This window comes from Python bivittatus, unplaced genomic scaffold, assembly GCF_059951505.1.
Source record: "Python bivittatus isolate LINGU-HERP-01145 unplaced genomic scaffold, Pbiv_v1 ctg000480_np1212, whole genome shotgun sequence".
Classification (NCBI taxonomy): domain Eukaryota; kingdom Metazoa; phylum Chordata; class Lepidosauria; order Squamata; family Pythonidae; genus Python; species Python bivittatus.
Genome location: NW_028277075.1, coordinates 75,243,050 through 75,266,902, shown reverse-complemented (window position 1 = coordinate 75,266,902; position 23,853 = coordinate 75,243,050). Strand labels below are relative to the sequence as shown.

The 23,853-nt window shown below is 41.3% G+C and overlaps 1 protein-coding gene across 2 annotated transcripts; it reads left to right on the top strand.

Moving 5' to 3' along the window:
* Positions 1-21,890, top strand: LOC103050266 (dnaJ homolog subfamily B member 2-like). Of its 2 annotated transcripts, none has more exons than XM_025168487.2 (9): positions 1-287; positions 3,837-3,928; positions 5,471-5,580; positions 6,034-6,093; positions 6,811-6,927; positions 12,944-13,048; positions 14,697-14,799; positions 15,597-15,667; positions 20,054-21,890. In XM_025168487.2, the coding sequence occupies exons 2-9, from the start codon at positions 3,864-3,866 to the stop codon at positions 20,563-20,565; spliced, it is 1,143 nt and encodes a 380-aa protein (XP_025024255.1). In that variant the 5' UTR covers positions 1-287; positions 3,837-3,863; the 3' UTR covers positions 20,566-21,890. The 2 variants fall into 2 exon arrangements, with proteins under 2 accessions (XP_025024255.1, XP_007419858.2); XM_007419796.4 differs by lacking the exon at positions 1-287 and adding an exon at positions 1,769-2,118.
* The last annotated feature ends 1,963 nt before the right edge of the window (positions 21,891-23,853 follow it).

Genomic DNA, 23,853 nt, shown 5'->3' with positions numbered 1-23,853 from the left:
CCAGGCTCTTTTGCATAACTGATTACATTCAAGCACGAGTGAAACTGCCGATAGCTTGTCTCTGCAAACAGCCTTCCTCTAATTGGTTTGTTCAGCATCAGCTGACATCAGTTACATCAGGCTCATGATTGGAGGAAGTCTGTTTGGGAGACAAGCTATTTCACTCGTGATCGGAGGCTAGCAATAGGAAGCAGCCTCTTTGCAGAAACAAAGTATGGGCAGTTTTGCAACCTCGCGGTTCTCTCCTTGGCTGACTTCCTTGAATAAGACGCCCTTCAATTTTTAGGGTAAGGATTTTAGAAAAAATATCGCCTTATAGTCGGAAAAATACGATATGTGCCACCTAGACAACAGGTAAATTGGGATAACCTGGAACAGGCATTAGTGGATATGTTACATCATCCCACGTGTAGATTTAATTATTTGCGGGGATTTTAATGCTAGAATCAGCCCAGGTTTGGAAATACTGAACTCAAAGGATAAAGGCTTTTTTTGAAATGGAGGCCATTTTCCCTCTGGGTCATATGTCACATGACAAAATCCAGAATAAGCGTGGATTAGAACTACTTAAATTAATATATAAATTACAAATGGTCAGTTTACATGGATCACAATGGGATCAATCTGGGGGTTCTTATATATCAGTCAGCCACAGAGGGGGGCTGTGATTAATTATATATTCATATTGCCCTCATTGATCCCATTAGTACAGTGTTTTGATATTATAGATAGACCAGAGAGTGATCACTTACCACTTGGTTTGGAAGCTTAAATTGGCCAAGTGGTATCGATCTTTTAAAGATGGACAAGGAATGTCATATTATTTACAGTCTCTTACATCCCATTCCCTGAGACAACCTTTCACAGAACTACGTTTTCAAACAATGCCAACAGCCTATTTGGATGGAAGATATAAAGGATGACCCACTATACACCATTTATACATTTGTATTAACTCACAGGTGGAAGATCTGATCCATTACTTATTACATTGCAAATTATATCAGGAACCTAGAGCTAGATTCATCATGCCTTTGTTAATCCAACTGAATCAGTCTAGTTTAGAAGAAAAAATCTATTTTCTGTTGACTGATGTAGACGAACGTGTAACAAAGCAAGTTGCATTGCTTGCAATGGCCACAAGGAAGATAGGAAAGCAGATGTTGACAAATAGTGCTGTTCATATTGGGGGGGGGTATTGAACTGATATGGATTGTTGTAATTTTATACGAATTTTGCTAAAACCTATGGTTGCAGATAAATGTATATATTATACTATAGATACTGCTATGTTTTGTGTATGCAGAATGGAGAAAAGCAAGATTCTGCCAGAGAAAAACAGTGACGCTCAAAAAAGAAGAGGTTCATTATTAATTAGAGCAAAAATTTGATGTAATTGAATGACATGAATGTGGTCATAGCAATGGTAAAATAGGAAAAGATATTGGAATGCCTGAATTTATGATGTGCAATATTATAAACTGTGCAGGGGAAATAAAAGAAAAAGGTAAAGTTGCATCAGCTTCTTGCGGTTTGCAAACATCTCCAAGGAGATTGAGAGACAATAAAGATGTTTTTGTCGGTGTAAGCTCACTTTTAGGAATGATATTTAGAAGCTTTTTATTTTTATTTCGCTTTCTATAACTATTCTGTGACTTTGTTAACAGTAAATGTAAATTATAAGTATATTCTTTTTTCTCCTTTACTGTCATATTTCATTAATATACATATACAAATTTATGTTTTAAAATTTTCATTGCCTATTTCCCTCGAGCTGGAACCAGTTACCCTGTTTTCCATAGAAATATCATTTCGAATAGTGTGAATTAGAATAACGCAGCCATTTCATGGGATTCATTAACCACACTAATGAAGACCTCGCCGTAAAACACTGTGGGAACCACTTCCTGGTCTGGAGTTCCCCTCTCTGCTCCCATCTCCCTTGACCATGACCAGAAGTCCCTGGATCACACCCCTGACATCACAATCTGCACATGCTTGCCATTGGCTGCAGCACCTGCTGATCAAAAGAAGATAAAGGTGAAAGGATGATGGAGTGCTCCCACTGTCCTTTCCTATACCCAAGGCAGCCAGAGGCAGAAACAGAGGCTTTTGCAGGTATGAAGAGCGCTGGTACTGAAGCGCAGTGCAGATAACATGCACACATTTTCACTTGTTCTTTCTCCTAAAGCAAATACATAAGTTGAATGAATGTAAGCCATGGCTTAAATATCCAGGGCGATAAGTGGAAAAAAAGTAGGAACTAGAGACATTAGAATACAGGGTTGAAAAGGAAGGTTTGGTTTGGTTTGGTTCTTAATAACTGCATTATTTCACCATATATTAGCAGTTCCATGAACGGTGACTGTGGCTAATAAATCCAGATATTTGCAAAGTAGTTGTACAGGTCTTCAAAGCATATCCTTGATATTGTAGCAACTGAACCTGCATATTTTTATGTAAAAGAAAACCTTACTGATTTTAGCAAAATTTACTTCACAGAAATACTTACAATCAGTGCATTAATTTCTAAGAACTCCTACCTGACTTTGCAGAGATTCTGAGCCTGTTATTGTATCCTGCTATTTCTCTAACAGCCTCCCTCTTTGACTCAGTTCTTTTAGCACAAAGCCATAGGGCAACTGATCTAGCTCAGCGATAGGTCCCATGTTTCAGTGGTAGGTCTCAGAGTCAGTCCTCAGTACTTCCAGGGATGGTTGGAGAAATTCCTGTCCTGGCAGCCAATCAGTGTTGTCAATACAGCGTTAGATGAATCAATCTGATTCAGGGTAAGACAGCTTCCTATGGCGTGTGAATTGCTTATTGCTGATTCTGGATATGGGGCAAAGGTAGGCTGGACGTGTGCTGCCAGCAAAATAGAATATGGAGGTCAACAAAGATATTCCCCCTACTTTGTAAAAGGTGGCAGCTTTCTTGCAGGTCTCATCTCCGTAAGCAGGGGGCAAACTATCACAGTGCACGAGGGCCATAAATTGGGCAAGCCCGTTCCCTTTTAGTGACTCACTGCCATAATTTTTGGGACTTTCTTTTTTGTTTTGTATGAAAAGAGGCCTCAGCTGGGGTTGGCAGTAGATGACAGAGGTGAATGACGCTAGGAATGCTTAACATGATGTTGGGAACTAGGAACAAACTTTCAGCATTGTATGCTTGCCAGCCACATACCTGCTTGTCTAAAATATAGCACGTAACAAGGAACTGAGAAGCAAAGATGCACTGTGACGATGTATGAAACATTTTCAAATCGGAGCACTTCAAGCTTGAAATAACCTGCCTCAAATTCAAAACAGTTATTATGAGTGTGCAGTGGGCTGTTCTGACCATTGCTGAGAATTCAAAACAGGGGTTCCTACAAGCTAAGAACACTTCCAGAATGGTCGGAGCAACTCATTCTGAACTCAAAGTAATTGTTTCAAACTCAAAAGGGAGCATTTTGAGTTTGAAATGTTTCAAATTCAAAATGTTCTCTCCACCCCTAGCGGAGCTTCAAGACAGTGGTGTGGTGCTTCATGATGGAAGGCTCCAAGAATTGTGGTGCCTGCCCTAATTTTGAAGCCGAAAATGAAAAGTAGTGCCCTGCCTTGAGAGTCTTTGCTGCAGAATTTTGTTACACCTTGGAATTGCTATCTGTTCTTCTATCAGCTCGATTTCCATTCCGTTTTCCTCAGGGAAAGGACTGGTGTTTTTGGCAAGGTCTCCCGGTACCAAAACCCATTTATTTAAAGTGTGAGTGTGTACTTGTATACCTGAACTGCCAGACAGCAGTGTAAATCTATGGCATATATCACAGCCCCCTCATTTTCTCTCCTGATTTACAGCTGGCCTCACCCAAAAGAAACAGCACCATGGTTGATTACTACCAAGCACTCAACGTCCCACAAACTGCCTCCTCAGATGATATTAAAAAGGCGTAAGTAGCCCTTGCTCCGAGCTCCCTTTGCCCGTCTGTAAGGCTACTGGATCTGCCTTCCCCAGTCAGATACCTTTCGTTTGAGTTGGGCTACACAATTACAGCCTTTGTTACCTAAAGCTAATACGCATCACTCTGTATGTTGTGTTTGTTGAGGGTGGTAGGAATCCAACACATCTGGGAGAGTTCCAGGTTGGAAAAGACTGCGCAAAACCTTTTCAGTTCTAAGCATTCTGAATTAAAAGCTTGAATATGCATCTATTCTGAATGTGCATCTATTTCAAGTGAATGGGTTGCTTTGAATGTTTTGGAAGTGTTTTGAGATTAAAACAGAGATGTCTCAAGCTCAAACACTTCCAAAGTGCTCTAAGTGGCCTGTCTGATACATGAAATAGCACTCATAGTGGGGCAGAGTGTTTCAAACTCAAAACAGTTCAGATTTAAAACAGTTTGCACACTCCTACTACATTGTATTGTATGAGACAGGAACTATAGCATACAGTTAAACATTCTTTACTGTTCAGATTGACATTTGGAGTGAGATACAAGGGAGGCTAATGTTTAATCTTGTCTTTTTGTGGGGATGCAGAAAACTTGATCTGTAAGCTCCAAGAAACAGTAATGTTATTTAGCCATACATATGAAATATGTACAATGTGATTATTTTTTGTAGTGACTCTGCTTGCTGTACTTTCTGTTCTGTTTCAAGGTTGCAGGCACACACACACAGACACAGTTACTAAGGAGCTGAAGTATTTACTACCATTTATGCAGATAACAGCAGACAGGATCATAATTCAAATGCCTAGCAAAGAGCACTTGCCTGAAAAGTGCCTATTACAATCCAAGAAGCAGGAGAGTAGTCCAGATACATTGTAAGAGTCACAGATTGCCAAATCAGGTAGCCAGCCGGTCCAAGGGTCACAAACAAGAAGCAGGCACAAGAGTCACAAGCTGGAATTCTGAACGGTTGTTTCCAACAAAGACCGAAAGCAAAGCAGCTACATAAATCTGTCTACAAACAGCTGGCTGCAATTACTCATGCCTCGCCCTTTGCCTAGTGAGGAACCTCACTGAAGAGCATTGCTCTGCTCGCTGCTGCCTGTGTCTAGATCTGGGGCTTGGGAGTTGTGCCTCATCATCTGACTGCTCCAGCTGAACAGGAGATGCCTGTGGCTGATCAGCCTCAAATGAACCCTGGCTTAATGATTCCTGAGGCTGACAATCCTGAGGCTCAACTGGAGCAACATCCTCAAAGTCAGGGTCAGAATCAGATTCTGAATTGTGGCTCATAACACTGTCATAGTAAGCATCCTTTAACAAATGTACGTATATATTCAGATGAAGTTGGACAATTAAAACCGGTGTAGTTATGAGCCATTAATACCTTCTGGGGAAGATTATTATCAGAGAAGCTCTTCAATTTTGGTTTATTTGGCTGCCAACTGATGGCTGTCACACTGTCTGAGACCAGAGAGTAAGCTCTTGGCTTAGCAATGAAATGGTTTATCATAATCAGCTTTCTCCCCTGGAATGTTGTAGGTACAGGAGGAATGCGCTGAAATGGCACCCAGATAAGAACCCAGGGAACAAGGAATATGCTGAAAGAAAATTCAAGGAGATAGCAGAAGCATATGAAGTGCTGTCAGACGGTAAGAAATCAGGAACCTTCTGTGTGCCCCATCCTGCTTTCAGTCCTTAGGATTGTTCTTTTCTGAACTGCTCCCTATATACTTTAGGATGGCTTCTAGCTTTCCTTCCTTGCATGACACAGTAGCCTCTGTATATATAGTAACTCATAACTCACTATGTTGCTGTGCAACCCCCATTCCTTGATCTTTCTTCTCCCAAGATACCCATGGAGCTATCCCTAGGTCTTCTGCCTTCCCTTTGTCTCTTGCTAAGGAAGGCCCAGAGATCTTTGCCAAGGAACCAGGAGTAGTTCCAGGTTTTCTGCTGCTGAATGTTGGCTGCTGGCTATAGCTGTTGGGCCTCAGCATTGTAGTGGGAAGGTTAGATACCCTGGTGGGACTGTGCAACTCGTATGGTGAAAGCTGAATGTGTTTAAAATAGAAATTGTGTCCCTTTGCATGTCTTTTTTCCAGATTATAAACGTGACCTTTATGATCTCTATGGATTGGAGGGCCTTCTAAATCTAAGTACAGGTAAGGATCCTATTCTGAATGTTTCAGAGATAGTTGACATGAGGCTATATTCTCTGTGCATGCATTGGATGTGTTTCGTGTGTTAGTGCTGGTGGTTGTCACAATTAGCCTCCTATGGAACCTATGCTTTCCCCTGCCACCCTGAAAACATGTGAGTTCATTTAGCACCCCAGGGCAGTATTCAAACTGTGCATGACATCCCATGTTTTTCCCATGATAGGATTTTCTATCCTATCAGAGATAGAATTTATACAGTTTCACAAACATTCCTCTGTCGAAAAGCCAAACTGTTCAAAATGACAAGGGATTTAGTATTTGATCAGTGCTTCTACAACTGTCCCCTTTGTGTGTGTATGTGTGTGTGCGTGTGTGTGTGTGTGATGCTCTTATTTTAGAGCATCTCTCCTGTCTTGTCTGGCATGACTCTGCAAGAGACACTGGCAGGAAAAATGCCCTTTTTTGAAGAGTGAATCATAAATGCTAGGAATTGTGATCTCTTAGAGTTACACTCCTTTATAGTCAGGGGTCTTCTTCCCACCGTCCAATTCAGCAGAGGACTCCCCGCTTCTTCTGGGTCTGCTGCAGACTTCTGTGGGCACAGGGATCATTCCCAGCCTCAGCTGTCTTAAGCAAATCTTAAGACTCCTTCCTCTTTCTTCCTCACTTTGGGAAAACTGCGATTTGTGACGGGCAGGTGTCTGATTTGTTTTCTGCAAGGAACGGGAATATTCCCCAGCACAACAGGGACCCCTGATCTCATGTTCACCTTTCGGGATGCAGATGAGGTCTTCAGAGAATTTTTCGAAGGACAAGATCCCTTCACTGAAATCCTTGGTAGGTACAGCTAGCACATAGGGGACGTGATGTAGAAATCAGCTGTCTTGGAGACTGCACTTTCAACTCAATGCTGTCAATACTGACAGCAGCAGATCTTCAATATTCCAGTGGTGAGGTCTTGGTCAGCCCTACCACTCAAGACCCTTGTTTATCTGGAGATGCCAAAGACTAAATTAAATGTGTTCTGTCAGAAAGGTATGTCCCCATTTTTATATATTAAAACTATTTATGCCATAGGCATCTAAGGTATGTAAGGGTAATTGGTAACTTGTGCATCATGATGTCATCATGCAAATGCCACCACTTAGATAATTGTGTCAGATGTCATGACACAAGTACATGACTGTAATATTTGTATGATGACATTATATACTTGTCATTTTGATGTCACTGGGATTTGTTATGGATGCCTTTTGTTTTCTTAAAAAAACAGGAAGCATCCCAAGCATTGAATGCTCTTCAGCCATTGTTCAATATTTTCCAAAAGAAGAAATAGAGAGGATTTAAAAGTGAGCATGCAAAATGAAGGTGATTAGGCAAAAGTCTTATTAATGAGGAAGTTGTTACCCAAGAGTCACATACTAAGTATAGATCAGTTGTCGAAACTTGGCCACTTTAAGATGAGTGGACTTCAACTCCCAGAATTCCCCAGCCAGCCATGCTGGCTGGGGAATTCTGGGAGTTGAAGTCCACTCATCTTAAAGTGGCCAAGTTTCGACAACACTGGTATAGATAGTCCTTTCATTAGTCAGGCGGTAGCTTCAGATAGCAGTTGCCAGGGCAGGGGGGAAATTTGTGGTGTGTAGAGATAGCCTGCTCTCTACTCAAGACCAAGTTCTGTTCTTGAATGCAGTGGGGTGGGGTGAGAGCTGCCTTGCCATCAGTTTTGAAGCAAAAGCTTGGTATGGTGATAACAGCCTCCTTCAACCTTGGTGCCAATTAGGCCAATTTTAATTTCCAGAATTCTTAGTATTGGCCATGCTGACTGGGAATTCTGGAAGTTGAGAGCCCCATTGAAGAAGTATTGGACTAACCCTGGAGAAATCCAGCTTAAAGTCCGGGTTTAGCCAAGGAAACTCATGAACTTGCAGCCCAATCTATCTTCCAAGGTTACTGTTGGGATAAAAATGAATGGAAAGAGTGTTTTGTGGGCCTCAAGCTCTGAAAGAAAGACGGGGTATAAATATAACAATTGAATAATAAATATATCAACAACCAGTCCAACTCTACCTAACTACATGGGGAAAAAATGGGAAGCTCCAATTTGTCCTTTGCTTTGGGAAGCAAAACATTTAGGGCTGGCCTTGGAACTCAAGCAAATAACAATCAACAAACAAATTGGAATTTTAGTGAAAACTAGACAACCCGCAACCCGTTGTGTCAATATTTTTAATGGAAAAATTGGATTTGACTTTTGTAAACTAAATGATGATTTGATTTTAAACTTGATATAGTATTGCAGCTTTGATTATAACTATCCCCTCTCCTGCTTTCTTGGATAATATCCAAAATATTTCACATCCAGCTTTTGACTTGTTTTTAATTTTCTCTTCAACTGAACATACAGAGGTACAAAGTGGTATGGTATATGATCTAAATTCATCAAGGCCTCACAATCCAGAATATTTGATCAGGCAAAACTTTAAGTATTATACTAAAGTGAGAGGAAGAGACTGAGATAGCAAGTGTGGACCCACACACAGATAGATATTGTTTTATTCATTTGCATTAAAATTAAATGTGTACATTAAAGCCCCCCAGAAAGCTTAAGGTAGTAATTTGTCTAATGTTTCTAATTAAATTCTATTGTAGAATTGAAACTTTTTTTTTAAATCCTGCTTTATTCCTCCAAAAATGAGAGTTGTTGAATGACTTATAAAACATCAGAAGCATATATAATAGCCAGTTCAATGAAGAAAAAATATATTAAATTTGCAGATTGGAATGTAGGATTTTGGGCACAGTGACATATTTGAAATGCATGTTCATTATACTTAGTTTAAATCCTGAATAGCAGAAATAAACTGCTAGAATTCATACAAACTGTTCCTACAAACACTGTCTGTATGATCTAATAAGCCTGTAACCACTTTTCCATAAATTCCATCAAATTCAGTGAAATCGACTGCTGAATACTTATTTATCTTGCTTATTGAAAACATTTTTATCATTCATGCTAATTTTTACAGAATTCCTGGAATGGCTTAATCCGCACACCCCTTTTTAAAGAAAAATGCTTTGATTTTGGCTTTTTTCAGCTTCTCTGACTGAAAAAAAAAGAGTTGCTGTTTACAGTACAGCAACTGAAAAATATGAAGGCTAAAACATTAGTTTTCCAGTTTTAATATTTTTGTTTTCTTAATTGTTGTTATAAACATGTAGTATATGCCATTAAGTGCCATTCCCTTTCTCTCTGACACATACAGTCACTTGTGTTGTAAATTATATTTGTATTCTGCCCCTGAGTTTGGCTTGGTGTGTTGTACAGATAACCCTGCTGCAGGGGTCCCACAGTGGAGGAAGCAGAGGAAGTCCCAGGCAGGGAGTGCGGGGGTGCCGCAGGGGGGTGGGGGGCCCTGGCAGGCTGTACGTGAGTTGGAGTGGGGTTGCTGCAGTGCATGTGGGGAAAGAGGACACGGGGTGTATGCAAATGGGTGGGTGCACATGTGTGTGCAAGCACAGGGATGTGTGTGTGTGGGGAGCCCAGAAAGAAGAGTGCTCGTCGGTGTGTGCGTGTGTGCGAGCACAGGAATGCCCAGGAAGGAGGGTGCTGGTGGGTGTGTGCATGTGTGTGTGTGTGGGAGCACAGGAAGGCGGGGAAAGAGGGCAGAGGGTGCATGTGAGCACAGAAGCCCAGAAAGGAGGGTGCTGTTGGGTGTGTGCATGTGTACAAGCCCAGGGAGACCCAGGGAGGAGAGCACTGGTGGGCACATGAGTACATGTGTGTGGGAGTGCAGGAGGGCCAGGGAAAGAGGGAGCAAGGTGCATATGAACACAGAGAGGCCCAGAAAGGAGGGTGCTGATGTGTGTGTGCGCACAAGCACAGGGGGGCCTGGGAAGGAGGGCCCTGCTGTTTGTGTGCGTGTGTGTGTGGGGGGGAGCGCAAGAAGGCTGGGGAAGGATGTGCGACCTTTCCTGCTGGCTTCTCCATTGACTTTCCTTGTGGGAAGCTGACAGGGAGCATTGGAAATGATGGTCATGTAACCATGGCTGAGTGTGGCGGCGCAGCAGCACTTAGGCAGCCACAACTTTCCCAAATTTCAATCCAAGGGGAGTCACGGGTCCTGGATTTTGGACACATTAGGTAAGCTAGCCCATTTGAGGTACTTTGGTTGAAAAACTGTTGCCCTATGATGCACAATTGAAGGTTACAGACACGAGAGTTTTAGTGGTATATAGATTAATCAGACAGCAGGAAATCTCCCTGCTGAACAGAACTGGGAGGATGCTATTCTTTTCCATCACACAAACCTTTGGACGATGCCCAGCCACTGCATGTGATTTCCAGCCTGGCACTTAAGAATAGTTACTTAAAAATGAAGAAAAATCAAATGGGAGAGAAGGCAGTGGCATTACTCTTTCATTTACCTTCTTCTTCCTTGCCTTGAAGAAAAGAAGCATGAATCTCTGCCTCTTCTCTACTGCAGGAAGAGGGAAAAGGGGGACAGAAGAATGGCAGGAAAAGAGTTGCTGCGCTTACCTTATTGTATAAAGAAAGGGAGGATTTGTGTGCCGTTTTCCACGTAGAGCAGGATTTCTCAACCTCAGCAGGTTTAAGATGTGTGGACTTCAATTCCCAGAATTCCCCAGCCAGAATTCTGCAGAGGTTGAGAAACCCCGATGTAGAGGCTCATAAACAAGAACAGCAACACAAAATCTGGGATTCATATCATTGCAATAAACAGTGCCAATTCAAAAATCATACAGCCGTTGAACCAACAAGCCATTCTGATTATAGCAGGGTTCCCCAAAGTGGTCAATATTCATTGTTGTTGTTATTATTGTTGTTACTATTATTATTATTCATAGTACTGTTATAGTAGTATTTATTAAATTATTTTCATATAATAAATGTTTGGGGGTTGATGAACATTTTGAAACTTCATGAAGGGATCAATGAGCTGAAGAGTTTGGGGACCCTTGGATTATAGTAGCACCCCATTATTTTGCATAGGTTACAATGAAGATAGCACCAGTAATTAAAATATAATATCAGTTGTTATTTACACATTATTGAAAAATACAAGACAAGGTTGGAAGCAACTTTATATAAGCAACTTTTTACTATAGTCAGCTATTAATAAGGAATGCAATTATTAAAGGCGCCAAGTGCAGGAAATTACAGCCAAATTAGTTACAACTACCAATATATCAAGTGTTATCAGTCATAAGGATAGCAAAAGAGTTATCTACATATCATATATGTAAGTTCATGGATCACACTAAACCACTGTAGCTTATCAATGATATTTTGTGAATCCAAGCAGTTATTTAGTGAGGCCAGCTTCTGTGGTTTGTAAATCATGTGCAAACTCACCCAAATTCTAGTTTATTTGATAGACCATGTGTGAACATAGTCATGGTTTGGGCTATTCCTGATGGAAGCTCACCTGAATGGGTTTTTACAGCCAATCTGGCCCCACCTTATCTGGGGTTCTGTCAGGCCTCCATTTAATTAACAGACACTCCCATGTTAGATGAAGACTTGTTGTATTGCAATGTATGTTGCAACTATTGTTAGAGCATCTGAAAACATAAAAAGGTCTTTGATGTATGTGATCTCATGCACTCTTGCAACAATCAAAATTGCCTTATTGTAGCTGAGAAACAGAAGCTTAGAGAACGCGCCTTGCCTAGGAACGGTATTCACTCTTTAACACATACTGTAACCTTAAAACCAGGTCTTTCATTTATTAGGCTGCTAAAGTTCAACTTTTCTATCACTGGAAATCTCTTTTTATGCAATGTATCTATTAAGGAAACTGGCCCTTCACACCAGGATTGTAAGTCTTGAGGGTTTTTTTAGGTGACTTCTCAATTTGTGCCAAATTATATATGAGTTCATGCCTTGATGTTACTTTGCATAAACCATGGGTGTGTTTTAGAACACACCCAACATACTTTAAGAAGTTGTATGCTGGAGTTGTAGTTTGATAAAAACAGACAAGCTGCTTTGGGGGCCATTTGATTATGGGTTGCTAGTTCTGTGAATCCAGATAGCGACATGTCATTCAAGCAGTTGCAGATAGTCAAGAGCTGGAAAAAAATGAAACTTTCTGGAAATATCCTTGATCAGTCCTTGCAAATATGGGATTACCTCTGTTACATAAATACTTCTGGATTTATTATTTTTATTTATTTAAAAGTTTTTGGATTTTGCATCATCAGTTATGAGTCTTCTCCTCTATCTAAAAGCCCTGTAGAGGCATATGGGAACCAGACAGATGGCATCCAAAAAACCTGATATCTAACAGCAGAAGCCTAAAGATTTCCCCCTTATTGTTCAGCTTTGTTAACCACAACTTATTTTACTTCTCTTTGGGTACAGTGCTTGATCTCCTTAGCTATAGGCTTCTTTCTTTTATGCCTATATCTGAGCCCCATTCCTTCTTTGAAGGATGCATTTTATAAACAACTTTCTTTCTCTGCTCAAGCTTATTTAATATCATTGCAGATTCTTATTATTTATATATCACCCAGAATCGTTGAGAGTTGGGTGACATACAATAATAATAATAATAATAATAATAATAATAATAGTCAATTGCAAAAGGCAGCTTTACTTGGAACAGCTTGTATCCTGCGACGATATCTTTAACACCATTAAATAACATCTGCCTATCTCAGGTCCTTGAGAAGGACTCAATAGTGGGTAAAAATGCCAAATCCAGTCTGGCTGACTGTGCAACCAACCATCATCATCATCATCATCATCATCACCACCTAAGCCTTTTGCTTGAAACAACCACATCTAGTATGTTCTTGTAAAATCTTCAACTTCTTCTCTTTACAGAAGACTTTTCCTCCTATAATGATCTACCAGGAGGGGTACCTACATGGACCATGCCAGGAAGTGGCACTTTCTCCTATTGCTCCTATAATGCTCCAGGCCAGACAGGTAAGGGTATGCATTCCCCCTTCTCTTGGTTTCTCAAACAGCAGAACAGTCCTCCTCTGTGCCCTGGTTGTTGCACATGGTAATTCCACAATTTGTCAGAAGCCATCATTGGAGGATGGGTTCATATATTGCACCGGGCCAGGGTTTGCTTAACTTGATTTGTTGAATAACTTACAGCTGATTGAGTTTATGTATCACACTAATCCATAAACCATGGTTTCAAAACCACAATGGCTGGGCTCATATAATATGCTGAGCCAAACCAGGCAAACCACATTATGGCAAAGAAACCAGTTTCTGCTTTTTAAAGCTCAGTCTGGCTCCATCTACCCTTAGGGACCTGAGTCCTGTTTTTCAATGCCTGAGATTCTCAATTCAAGTAAATTAAATTAAATTAAAAAACTAAATGTAATTCTCCCATTACATTTGTATTCCTCTTTGTCTTGTTCCTTGATTAGCAAAAGATATTTCCCATTGACTTGGGAAAGCTTCTATCAGCTCTTAGGGGATTATTCAACATTTTATTAATGACCTGGATGATGGGATTGATGGACTGCTTATCAAGTTATGGAGAATAAATAAGTGAGAGGTCTGGGTAGATGATAAAACAAGATTGCAATCCAATCTAGACATGATGGAAGATTGGGCTGAGAGGAATAAGATGTTGTTTAATAGGAAGAACTGTAAGGTGTTACATTTGGGGGGGAAAAATACGGTATACCTACATGATGGAGAATATATGGCTAGGAAACATATATTTGAGAAGGACTTGGGCATGGTTATTGACAACAAGCTGAATGTGAATCAGAAGTGTGAAGCAACTGCTAGGAGGGCTAATAATTCTGGACTGCATCAGAAGATGCATCATATCAAAGACAGGTGAAGTCATTACTCCTCAATACTCTAAAGTGTTGAAACCATACCTGGAGTACTGTGCATGATTCTGGGCACCACATTTCCAGAAAGATATAGACAGATAAGAGAGGGTTCAGAGGAAAGGCAGCAAGGATGATCCAGGAATGGAAGACTTAGCCAATGAGGATAAGTTGAAGAAACTTGGGATGTTCAGTCTGTAGAAAAGAAGGCTGAGAGGATACATGATGGTATGTATCCTATATTTTCCTCTGAACCCTCTCTTATCTGTCTATATCTTTCTGGAAATGTGGTGCCCAGAATCATGCACAGTACTCCAGGTATGGTTTCAGTACATCAGGTACATAAAGGGAAGCTACACAGAAGATGGACAAGAATTATTTTCCATAGCCACAGAAACTAGGACCACAAATAACAGATATAAGTAGCAGCTACCTACATTTTGTTTATAATATTTATTTCTTCTAAAGTATTTGTTTTCTTTGTTTATAAAGAAAAACTTTCTGACAGTAAGAGTGGAACAGTTTACTTATGGAGGTTGTAGGTTCTCCATCTCTGATGGTTTTTAAGAAGATGCTGGATAGCCACCTCCCATAGATGGTTAAATTGGTTTTCCTGCACATTGCAGAGGGCTGAACTAGACAATCTTTCTGGTCCCTTCCATCATGACAGTTCTATGATTCTATATCCTCCCTCTCCCTCTCTCTCTCTCTCTCTCCCCCCCACCCCCCCAGCAATAACGTTGATCCTCCTCCTCCTCCTCCTCCTTTTTCAGATTTCTACACTACTTTTGGGCCTGGTGCTGAATTGGGAATAGGATTCCGCTCCATCTCCACTTCTACAAAGTATATCAATGGCAAACGGATAACCACCAGGAGGTGAGGTAGTGAGGATGACCCTGTGATTCTTGGGATAGCCAATCATTTCTGCTAAGCATAAGTAACTTTTCAGAAAGAGTAGTAGTAGAAATAACGCTAAAGATTAGAAGCTCAAAGATACTTCTTACCCACAGGTAAGACATTTGTTCTACTGCTTCCTTCCAAAAGATAATTATTTTTGCCTTGCTTACTCCTATACCTTTTTTAAAAGGATGTTTTAAAAAAAATATTTAAAAGTTATCAGCATATTCAGGGAAGCTTTTTGTGTAGGTGAATATTCTCCCATTTCAACCTTTTATCTTCTTTTAGTTTATTTGAAGATTTCTGGATGTGGACTGTTTTCTGTAACAGCCAGCAGGAGGACTTTAGATGTTCAGATTTATCCTTGTTGATTTTCATGTTCTTTAAAAACAACTCAATAGAACTTATGTTTTTTTCCCCACAGTCAAATTATTTATTTAGATTACAGCCCCTCCATCCGTTCTTGGAATATTTATATAATAAGTATGAGGTATAAACATGAATTAAAACATTACATTTATATGTGATTATAAATACATTAAAACCATATAGACTGTGGCCACATAACTACTGTAGCCACATCAAACTAATAAGCTCTAGAACACTTCTGAAGAATGCTGAGAATTGGCTGATAGTTCTTAGACAGAAAAAGCTATAGATGAAATCACCAATATTGCCCTTCTGCATGGACAGCCAGGGGGCTCACAGTACTTGGCCAAAATATATTGGGGCCGATGTTTCAGTTCCTAAAAAGAGTAAACTGGGCTCTTTTGCAGGGTTCTTGAGCATGGACAGGAGAAAGTAGAAATTGATGAGGATGGGGAGCTCAAAGTGGCAGAAGTACAAGGTAATAAAACTGATTTGGGGGTAACCATGAACAGACATGTATTAGGAGGGAAAATGAAAGGGGTTTGGTGCAAATGCTTGTAACGGAGGAAGAGGAGTTGCATACTTCTCTCTAGACAAGCAAATCCATGGAGACAAGAGGGCACCCCATCTCATTATCTGGTGATAGCTATGCAGGGACTAGACCAGGAGTGGGCTGCATTCTCATCCCCTGGGGCCACATGCCACTCCATGCCCTCCTTCCTTTCTCCCTCTGGATCATCATATTTCTCACACTTTCATATCCCTGCCTGAATCTGGATACAAACACACACGGCTCATCCCTCACATTTTCCCCATAATAGTTGATACTGAAAAAGTAGGACAAACTGAAGCGCAACAAATAGACTTGAAAGCTATAGGTTACACATTTCTGGATTATATTGTCATGAGTCAGGTTCTCTTGATACATGTCTTTCCTGCAGCAGAGTCAGGGCATCCTGTAATGGTATGTGTATCCTTCCCACTTGCTTCAGATGCAGGTTTAGAGCCAGGGTGGGATAGAACGGATGAGATACAGATAGTTTTCTAAAATAAACAAACCTGTTTTAAAACCTATCTCTTTTAGTTATGTAATGTGTTCCTTCGTTCCTATGTTAACCAAGTATTTGTGCTATCTGATATCTTCTCCAAGTTCCACCTACTTACCTGAGAGACTTAAAGAATTTCTAGACCCTCAAAGGGTTTAGTGGTGTCAGAATAAAAGGATAATAAAGGAAAAGACCTCGCATACAAGGAAGATATGTGACAGAGGTATGGTAGTCAATGTGGTCATGAGGAGGGGTCTCTAATGGAAGCACTGGAACATGGACTCAGGGTCAGATTCAGTCCTCATATTAGGCCTATTCAAGGGTAGAAAACTGTTTGGAAAAGCCCCAGACAATATCTTAATACAGATATAGTATAAAAAGAAATCTCTATTCCAACCAACAAAAGATATGAAGGAAAGGGCAGCAGGCCATCAGGTTACAGTATGCCTATCCTGTGTCCAAACAGATCTTCAGATCACAAAGGAGATAGACCTTCTTGGAAGGGGCAGAGACTTCAAAACAAACCACACCAACCTCACCCCCAACCCATGGGGACACCTTCTCCCACCCATTAAAAGGAGACACAAACAGCAATGACTTTCTCAGGCTTCTTGTGGGAGGGAACTAGAAAAATTCCCTAACCTGCAGATCCACATGTTAGATACATGGGTTCTAAGGACATCTCAGTAGATTACACAATAGATTTGACATACGCACATGAGATTACTTCACCCCATTCCAGGTCATTGATTAGTCCTGAAGATTATAAATTACCTCCTGAGCATAACAGGCAATCAAACAGATCCCACAGCGCAAAGGGTTTTCAGGCTTATTCCCCACTCCATATTTTTCATTAGTCCTAAGAATGACAAATCCTGGCATGGCATTCTGCATCTGAATCAGTCACCTGCCACATCAAGTATCAGAGGTTCTAGATGGAAAGCTTGAGATCTATCATAGAATGCTTCCAGAAATAGGATACCCTGGTTTTACTAGACCTACCCAATTTACTCATTATGCAAGAAGTTCCTGAGATGCAAGTATCAAAGTTCTTGCTACTTTGACCTTCCAATAATAGACCTTCCATTTGGTCTATTATTGTCACTCAGAGAACTCATGAAGATAATGGTTATATCTTCATGAGTTATAATAGGTTATAATAGGTGGCTATTATAACCCACCTCAGATCCCAGGGAATATACATATACCCTACCTGGACAACCGACTGATTTGATCACCATCAATCAAACAACGAAAGGAGGATGTCTGGTTCATGATACAGATCCTCTAGGACATAAAATTCTTGGTCAACACAGATGAGCATAGCTTACAATACCTAGGTACAGTTCTGAAAGCTCTGATCTGCCCACCAAAGGAGAGAAAGGAGACCATCCAGCAACTAGTCCTTTCATTTCTATGGACCAACCTATTGGATCTCATGATATAGTCTCTAGAGCCAGATGATCACCTGCATCCATTCAAAATTATGGGCAAGATTCCGTTCATACTTCTTCAATGGAGACTTTTCTCTTTTCAAAACCTAATAACCCAAAGATTCCAGGTGTGCTTAATGGTCTCAGGGAAGGTAAGGGGTTCCTTTAATTAGTATATCTCAGAAGCCATCTCTAAGGGCAGGATCATGTGGCCCCTGCACCAATCTAACCCATCCAGATGCCAGCCTTTAGGGAAAGCAGGGAATTACCTTGCTTAGGCTGAGTAGATCAGGGAATCTGGATGAGAGATGAAGCAAAATACAGAATAAATTTCTTGGAGCTATGTACAGCAATGACTCACTCCCAGGAAGCTCCAGAACCTCTTAAAAGGCCAGTACACCTAGCTCCCAACAGACAATATGACCACCAGGCCCACATCCATAAGAAGGGGAACAGGAGAAAGAGGTGCAGAATTTGAATCTTGATTTCACTATAAAAAAGGCTTGCATTCAATACGCAGCAGACACTGGAACTCTTTCATAATGGCTTCATTAGATTTGCTACAATAAACCTACTTATCAGAACCTTGATGTCATTGGAACTCTATTCTTTGAGCTTCTCACCTAGCTGACCAAGGAAGTCTGACAATGCTCTGGTTACAGCTGTGGGACCTCCTCATCTGCTTAGGATGTGACAATGAATCCATACAGACCATCTTAGCTTTCTAGATTTTTATATGTGACTGAATGGTGAGCCTTTTGCAGATGGGTCAAAAAGAGAGAAATCTTGGTGTCAGCCTCAGCCTCCAAATTCTGGCCTTTTTACAGGAGGACTCAGCTTGCAGTCCACAACCATGCAGTCTCTGAAGATAATTTTCAGTCCTCTCATCAGTCTTAACACTAAGAAGCAGCAAGAGTCTACCAGTTCTTCCTGACATCAAGAGATTCCTAAGCGGGGGGGGGGGGATAGCTCCCTAAGAAACCCATTTTATATCAGTATCTATCATGGGACCACCAAATGGTGCTTCAAGCCCTAACCCCAGCCCCATTTGAGCCCTTCTGAGAATTATCCAAAGAGCTCCTAATATGGAAAATGGCATTCCTAGTCACCATGAGGTGGGTTTCAGAAACAGAACCACACTTTGCAAGGAAGGAGTTCTGCATCATCCAGCTGGGCACCGTAACTACTTCTACAGCACCACCCACTTCATGAGGTGAACTCCAGTTTTCCACTGTGGCAACAAGTTGTTCTTCTCTTCCTTCTCCAACTCCAAAATCTAGCTAGAGAAAGGATGACACAAGCTGGATGTCAGACAAGCTATTAAGATCTTGTAAGCAGGGCAGAAGTATTCATAGCCTCATGGTATATTTTCTGACAGAATAACCTGGGTGGCACAGCCTCGCTGATTATGATTTCCAAATGAATTAAGGCATACATCAAACTAGCCCAAAACCACAGGATAAATTTTCCTCACAAGGAATTGTGGCAAACTCCACTAGAAGCACAGCTCCTTTGGTGCTTTTGATACAGCTAATCTCCTGGGAGGCAGCCACATGGTCTTCTTTCATTAGACACTAGAAGTTTAACTCTTATACCTTGGCCAAACTATCCATCAGCAAGAGTGCTGCAGAAAATTGTCCCAGTAAGGACTAGCGGCCCTCCTGCTAGGAGGTTCCAGAGACAGCTCTGGTGTATGTCCCACTGCAGAATATCCTAACTACACTGTAGAAAACTGGTAGATTAGATTTACCATGAAAGTCCATATTCTATAACAGAGACAGGCCATCCAACCTACTCAAATAATACTAGAAAAGAGGATGGGAACATCTTGGGGCTGCAGCAATATATGCAGCTAATTATACATAGTTTTCACATGCCTCTCCTTCATTCTTACCTCTCTCAGGTATACTTTACAGTATTTAAGATGGGGAATAGCTTGTTATTCAAAAACTGGTGAAGGGGCTATTCACTCCCCCCATCAGAAGAATTCTAAGCCCAGCCTCTAGATTCTCTGTTTGTACTATAGAAAACAGACATATCATATTGGTTCAATAGAAAGATCCAATGGGAGCAGGATTGTTTGTTTACATTGTCTGAGTCCTCCTCGGGATCAAGAATGGATGGGCTACTGATTTGGTAATTGGAAAAAATCTTCTCTTGTTGCTCCAATTATAAATACTAAAAAGGAATCCCAGTTTCTCTCACTGTTATATAAATACTACTTCTGTAACCCTATATAGTTCACGAAATCCTTTTTTTCATTTAATACTGTACTGTAGAGTGCAGTATTAGGGGGAGAAGGGCTTCCTGAACCACATAGGATAAAACTGAAGGGAATATGAAGGGATACTGTTCTTTTCCTCCCTTTGTTTTTTTTTCCTTTAGACCCCACCAATGACTTGACAGCCACAGTAGAACCTATCCAGCAGGAGCAACCTGAGGTCTTAAGCTCTGCAGTAGACATCTGGGCCCTACCACGGCCACAGAGTGCTGGATCCTCTTTTGCCTACCCTGCCAGTGAAGACAAGCAATTGCATCGGGCCATGGCCTATAGTCTGTCTGAGATGGAGAACGTGGGGCAGTACTTAGCACTTGCCCATGGCTCCAAGAAGAGACGAGGTACCAATCGGCGAACACACACAAGAATTCTGGGACCCAGTGAGGAACTGGCTGCTGCTCCATTGGCAATCAAAGCCAAGAGTCCAGGTGCAGGAGACAACATTGAGAAAGAGAAGGAACACAAGCCACCTGAAGGGCCAAAGGTAGAAATCATTGCAGAGGTACCGAAGAGCCCAGCAGAGAAAGACCACACTGCCCTTAATGATGTGCAGTATATCTTTCCTGAGATTGTTCCTTCCCGCAGAGAGAGGGAATCTATCATGTGCACCATTCTCTGAACTCAAGAATGCAGGAAGGGAGCAACCTGTGTCCATTAAAGGTAACAATCTGGCTGTTGGTCTTCACAATTGCATTATTCCCTGGGGAACACTAGATGTTCCTCTGCTAAGGTCCTTCTAATTAGGAGGTACAGGAAATGCCCAAGCTCAGTGGAATGTATAAATTTAATCTGTGTAATTTGCCCAGAACATAGGAGTTAGCATTTCTCAGTACACAGATCTAAAGAATTCTCAGAAAAAATGGTTCAGAGGGAATTAAGTTAAATCAGGGAAGAGTTGAGGAGTCTGGTTTCCAGAAAATTTTGCTAACAAAAAATAGCTCTGCTGGATGGAACCAAAAGCCTGTCTAATAGAGCATTTTAATCACACTCCCCCCCAACTTATACAAGGAGAGGCATCATCCCTTGGCTGAAATGCTGTATTTACCACTGTAATGCATCTCTTGCATTTACCCCAAAGTACATTTCCCACCAATACTTTAAATAAAAAGGTTGTTTTAGATCCACAGAGAATATGGTAGTGAAAGCAGGGAATTCGTTTCCTGTATGATCTTCTCTTTTTTGCAGGGGTCTTTAATTCAGGGTCACCTCCTTTTTTCATGTAAATTCTGTAATTAAATGATGCAGAAAATATGCCTACTGGAAACAGGCTGAGTAAAAACTCAATGAAATTAAGGAGTCTAGCTGAATTTCTAATCTAGAGTCTGGCCTTCCACCGTTTTTTCACAAGTAAGTGCAGAGTCTATGGACCATCACAGACAGCAAGTATTGTGTCCAGGTGTACAACTGGGCAGAGTTTATGCTTTTTTAAGTAGCTGGATAGAAAAGGAAATAAAGTATGATAATTATGCCTGCTAAATTTCTTCCACACCACTATTGCAAATGCAGATTCTTTCTTTCTTTCTTTGTACATCTAGCCACTCTAGAAACAAATAGGATAAGTAATTTCAGATGAACTTGTGTATAAAAAACTCCCCTATAAAGCATAAGGTAGAACTGTGAATGCAAACCGAAAACAAAAAAACATCTGTGTAAAGATTGCATAAACTACCAAGTGTGGTTTCTATTGTGGCTGATGTGCTATAATGGGGAAATCTGATCTTTTATCCATCTGCTTAAAAGAAGGCAATAGCAAACCATTTCCATATTGTCAAAAACCCAGAAGTTGCAATCACCTTCATGGAATTTTTACTTTTTATCTACCTGTTAGAGACACCATAGTCCATTTAGCAAAGAACCATAATTAAAGGCTGAGAATAAAAATTACCTCACATTTATCTTGAATGCCATGAAATTTGTTCCTATAACTGTTTCAGGGAGATTGTTTTAAAAATAAAAAGAGGCATGTAAGTTTATATGCTGCTAAACTCCACATTCTTTTACTAAGTACATGGAAAAATTGTCAGTGATACAGGGCTTGATCCTGTACATGTGTAATTACTGTTCCATTCAAAATATAAATTCAAGGAAGGATTGTCCTTGCTGATATATGACACATCAGGTCAGGAAAAGATAAATTTGTTGAATGAGTTGATAACTTAATTGTGCTCAGGAATGAAAACAATAATGGAGTTAATACTCCATTGTATTCTGGAATGAAAACAATTGTAAAGGCAGTAGTCCAGCAGACTTGATAATTTCTAATTATGCTGCACTAGCCAACAAGGCTAGGGTATATATTGCAGATTGATTAATGTATCTGGCACTAACAACTGTGCATCATGAGGGATCTATCATTTATATGAGGCTTTCCAATTCTCTCAACATGCAGGTCAGACTGCTGATTGAATAAACCACAATTGACATGTGAACCATAGCTGGATTCGTTCAACATGTTAAACCTTCAAGAACTGAATTGTCTTATGATTGTCTGAATCCAGGCACTGGTTTTTCTCCTACCTCCCCAGTTTTCTGGGGCATCACATCTCAGCCCTTCTACTGCTGATTTCAGTCTTACTGTGGCACACGCTCCCATTTTCCATATCCATTTTTTAAAAAATTTCAAGATTGGCAACTCTGACACATCTCTGAGAACCTGACAATACTATCATCAAAAGCAGCAGCAGCTGCCGCCGCAGCAGCAGAGTAGTAACCTAAAATGCTGAGTCACTAGCTCACTTCTGCAGCCCAATCTACTACTGTACTCATATACTTGGCAACTAGCTCTTCATCTTGTTTTCACACAACCCTATATATGTTCTTAAGATAAAAGCTGAAGGAAAGAGTTTAAGGACTCTTTCAGACTATCCTGAAAATGTCGTTCTCTTGATTCAGAATATTAGACTTTGCAGGGCTGTTTGAATGTAGGGGGTACTATAAACATGCTCTAAACCCTGCTCTCTATTCCTACTTCGGATTAATGGAGTCCAGCCACCAGGCTTTGGCGCTGGGCAGCAAATTCAGAAGAAAAACTAAAACAGAGATCCGTGACCGCATTCCATCAGTTTGGGGGGGGGGGGGCACCTAATAAAAGCTTGACAAGCGTGCAGACAGTTTAATCGGGTTTTTTCTAAAGACATCGCGGCTTCCGACTGCAAATGTTTAGACACGGTGATGCAGCAGAGATGCCCGCGTGCGGCGCCAGGTGGGGCTTTGCGTGCCCAGTCGAGAGAGTTCTAGTGGGATCTTAACCAGCTGTTGTCTGTGTTGAGTTGCCTTACCTCACCAGTTCAAAGGGCAACGTCCTGACGTCACAATGGGCTGCGCGTTCTATTGGTGGCGAGCCCCGCCAATCCTCGGGCGGGCCCGGACAGGAGCCGGCCTCCCGCTCACTTGACAGCGGCAGATCGAGGCCAGCGCGTAGAAAAAATCGCGTTGGGGCGCGTGGGGCTGCTCGTGGCCATGGTGGAATCCGGACGGAGCCTCCTCCAGTGGTAAGGTGTGTCCCGGCGTTGATGCCTCCTGAAAGATGGGAAAGAATCCGCTGCCCCCCTCTCCCCCGCTGTGCAGTAGCGTTAGACAGAGCGCCCTCGAGACCTTAGCAGTATGGAGACCCCTGGAAATGCAGATCTGGTCCCCCTCCCCGAGATAGGAAAGCAATTGGAGCAGCAGCCCGGCCCCGAAGAGACGGCCACCAGCCAGTAGATGGGAGAAGCTGTTCCTCTTACGTGCAAATCTGCTGGCGGAATGACTCAAAATCACACATTCTGGATAACTGAAATGATGGCGCCCCGCCTTCCCCCCTTTCGGAACAAGGTAGTGGCAGGGGGTGGCTGGAATTCGGCTCCATTTGATGTGCTCGCCAGTGGGTGTTTACTATTCCGGGTGCACTAATTCGGAGTATGAGGAG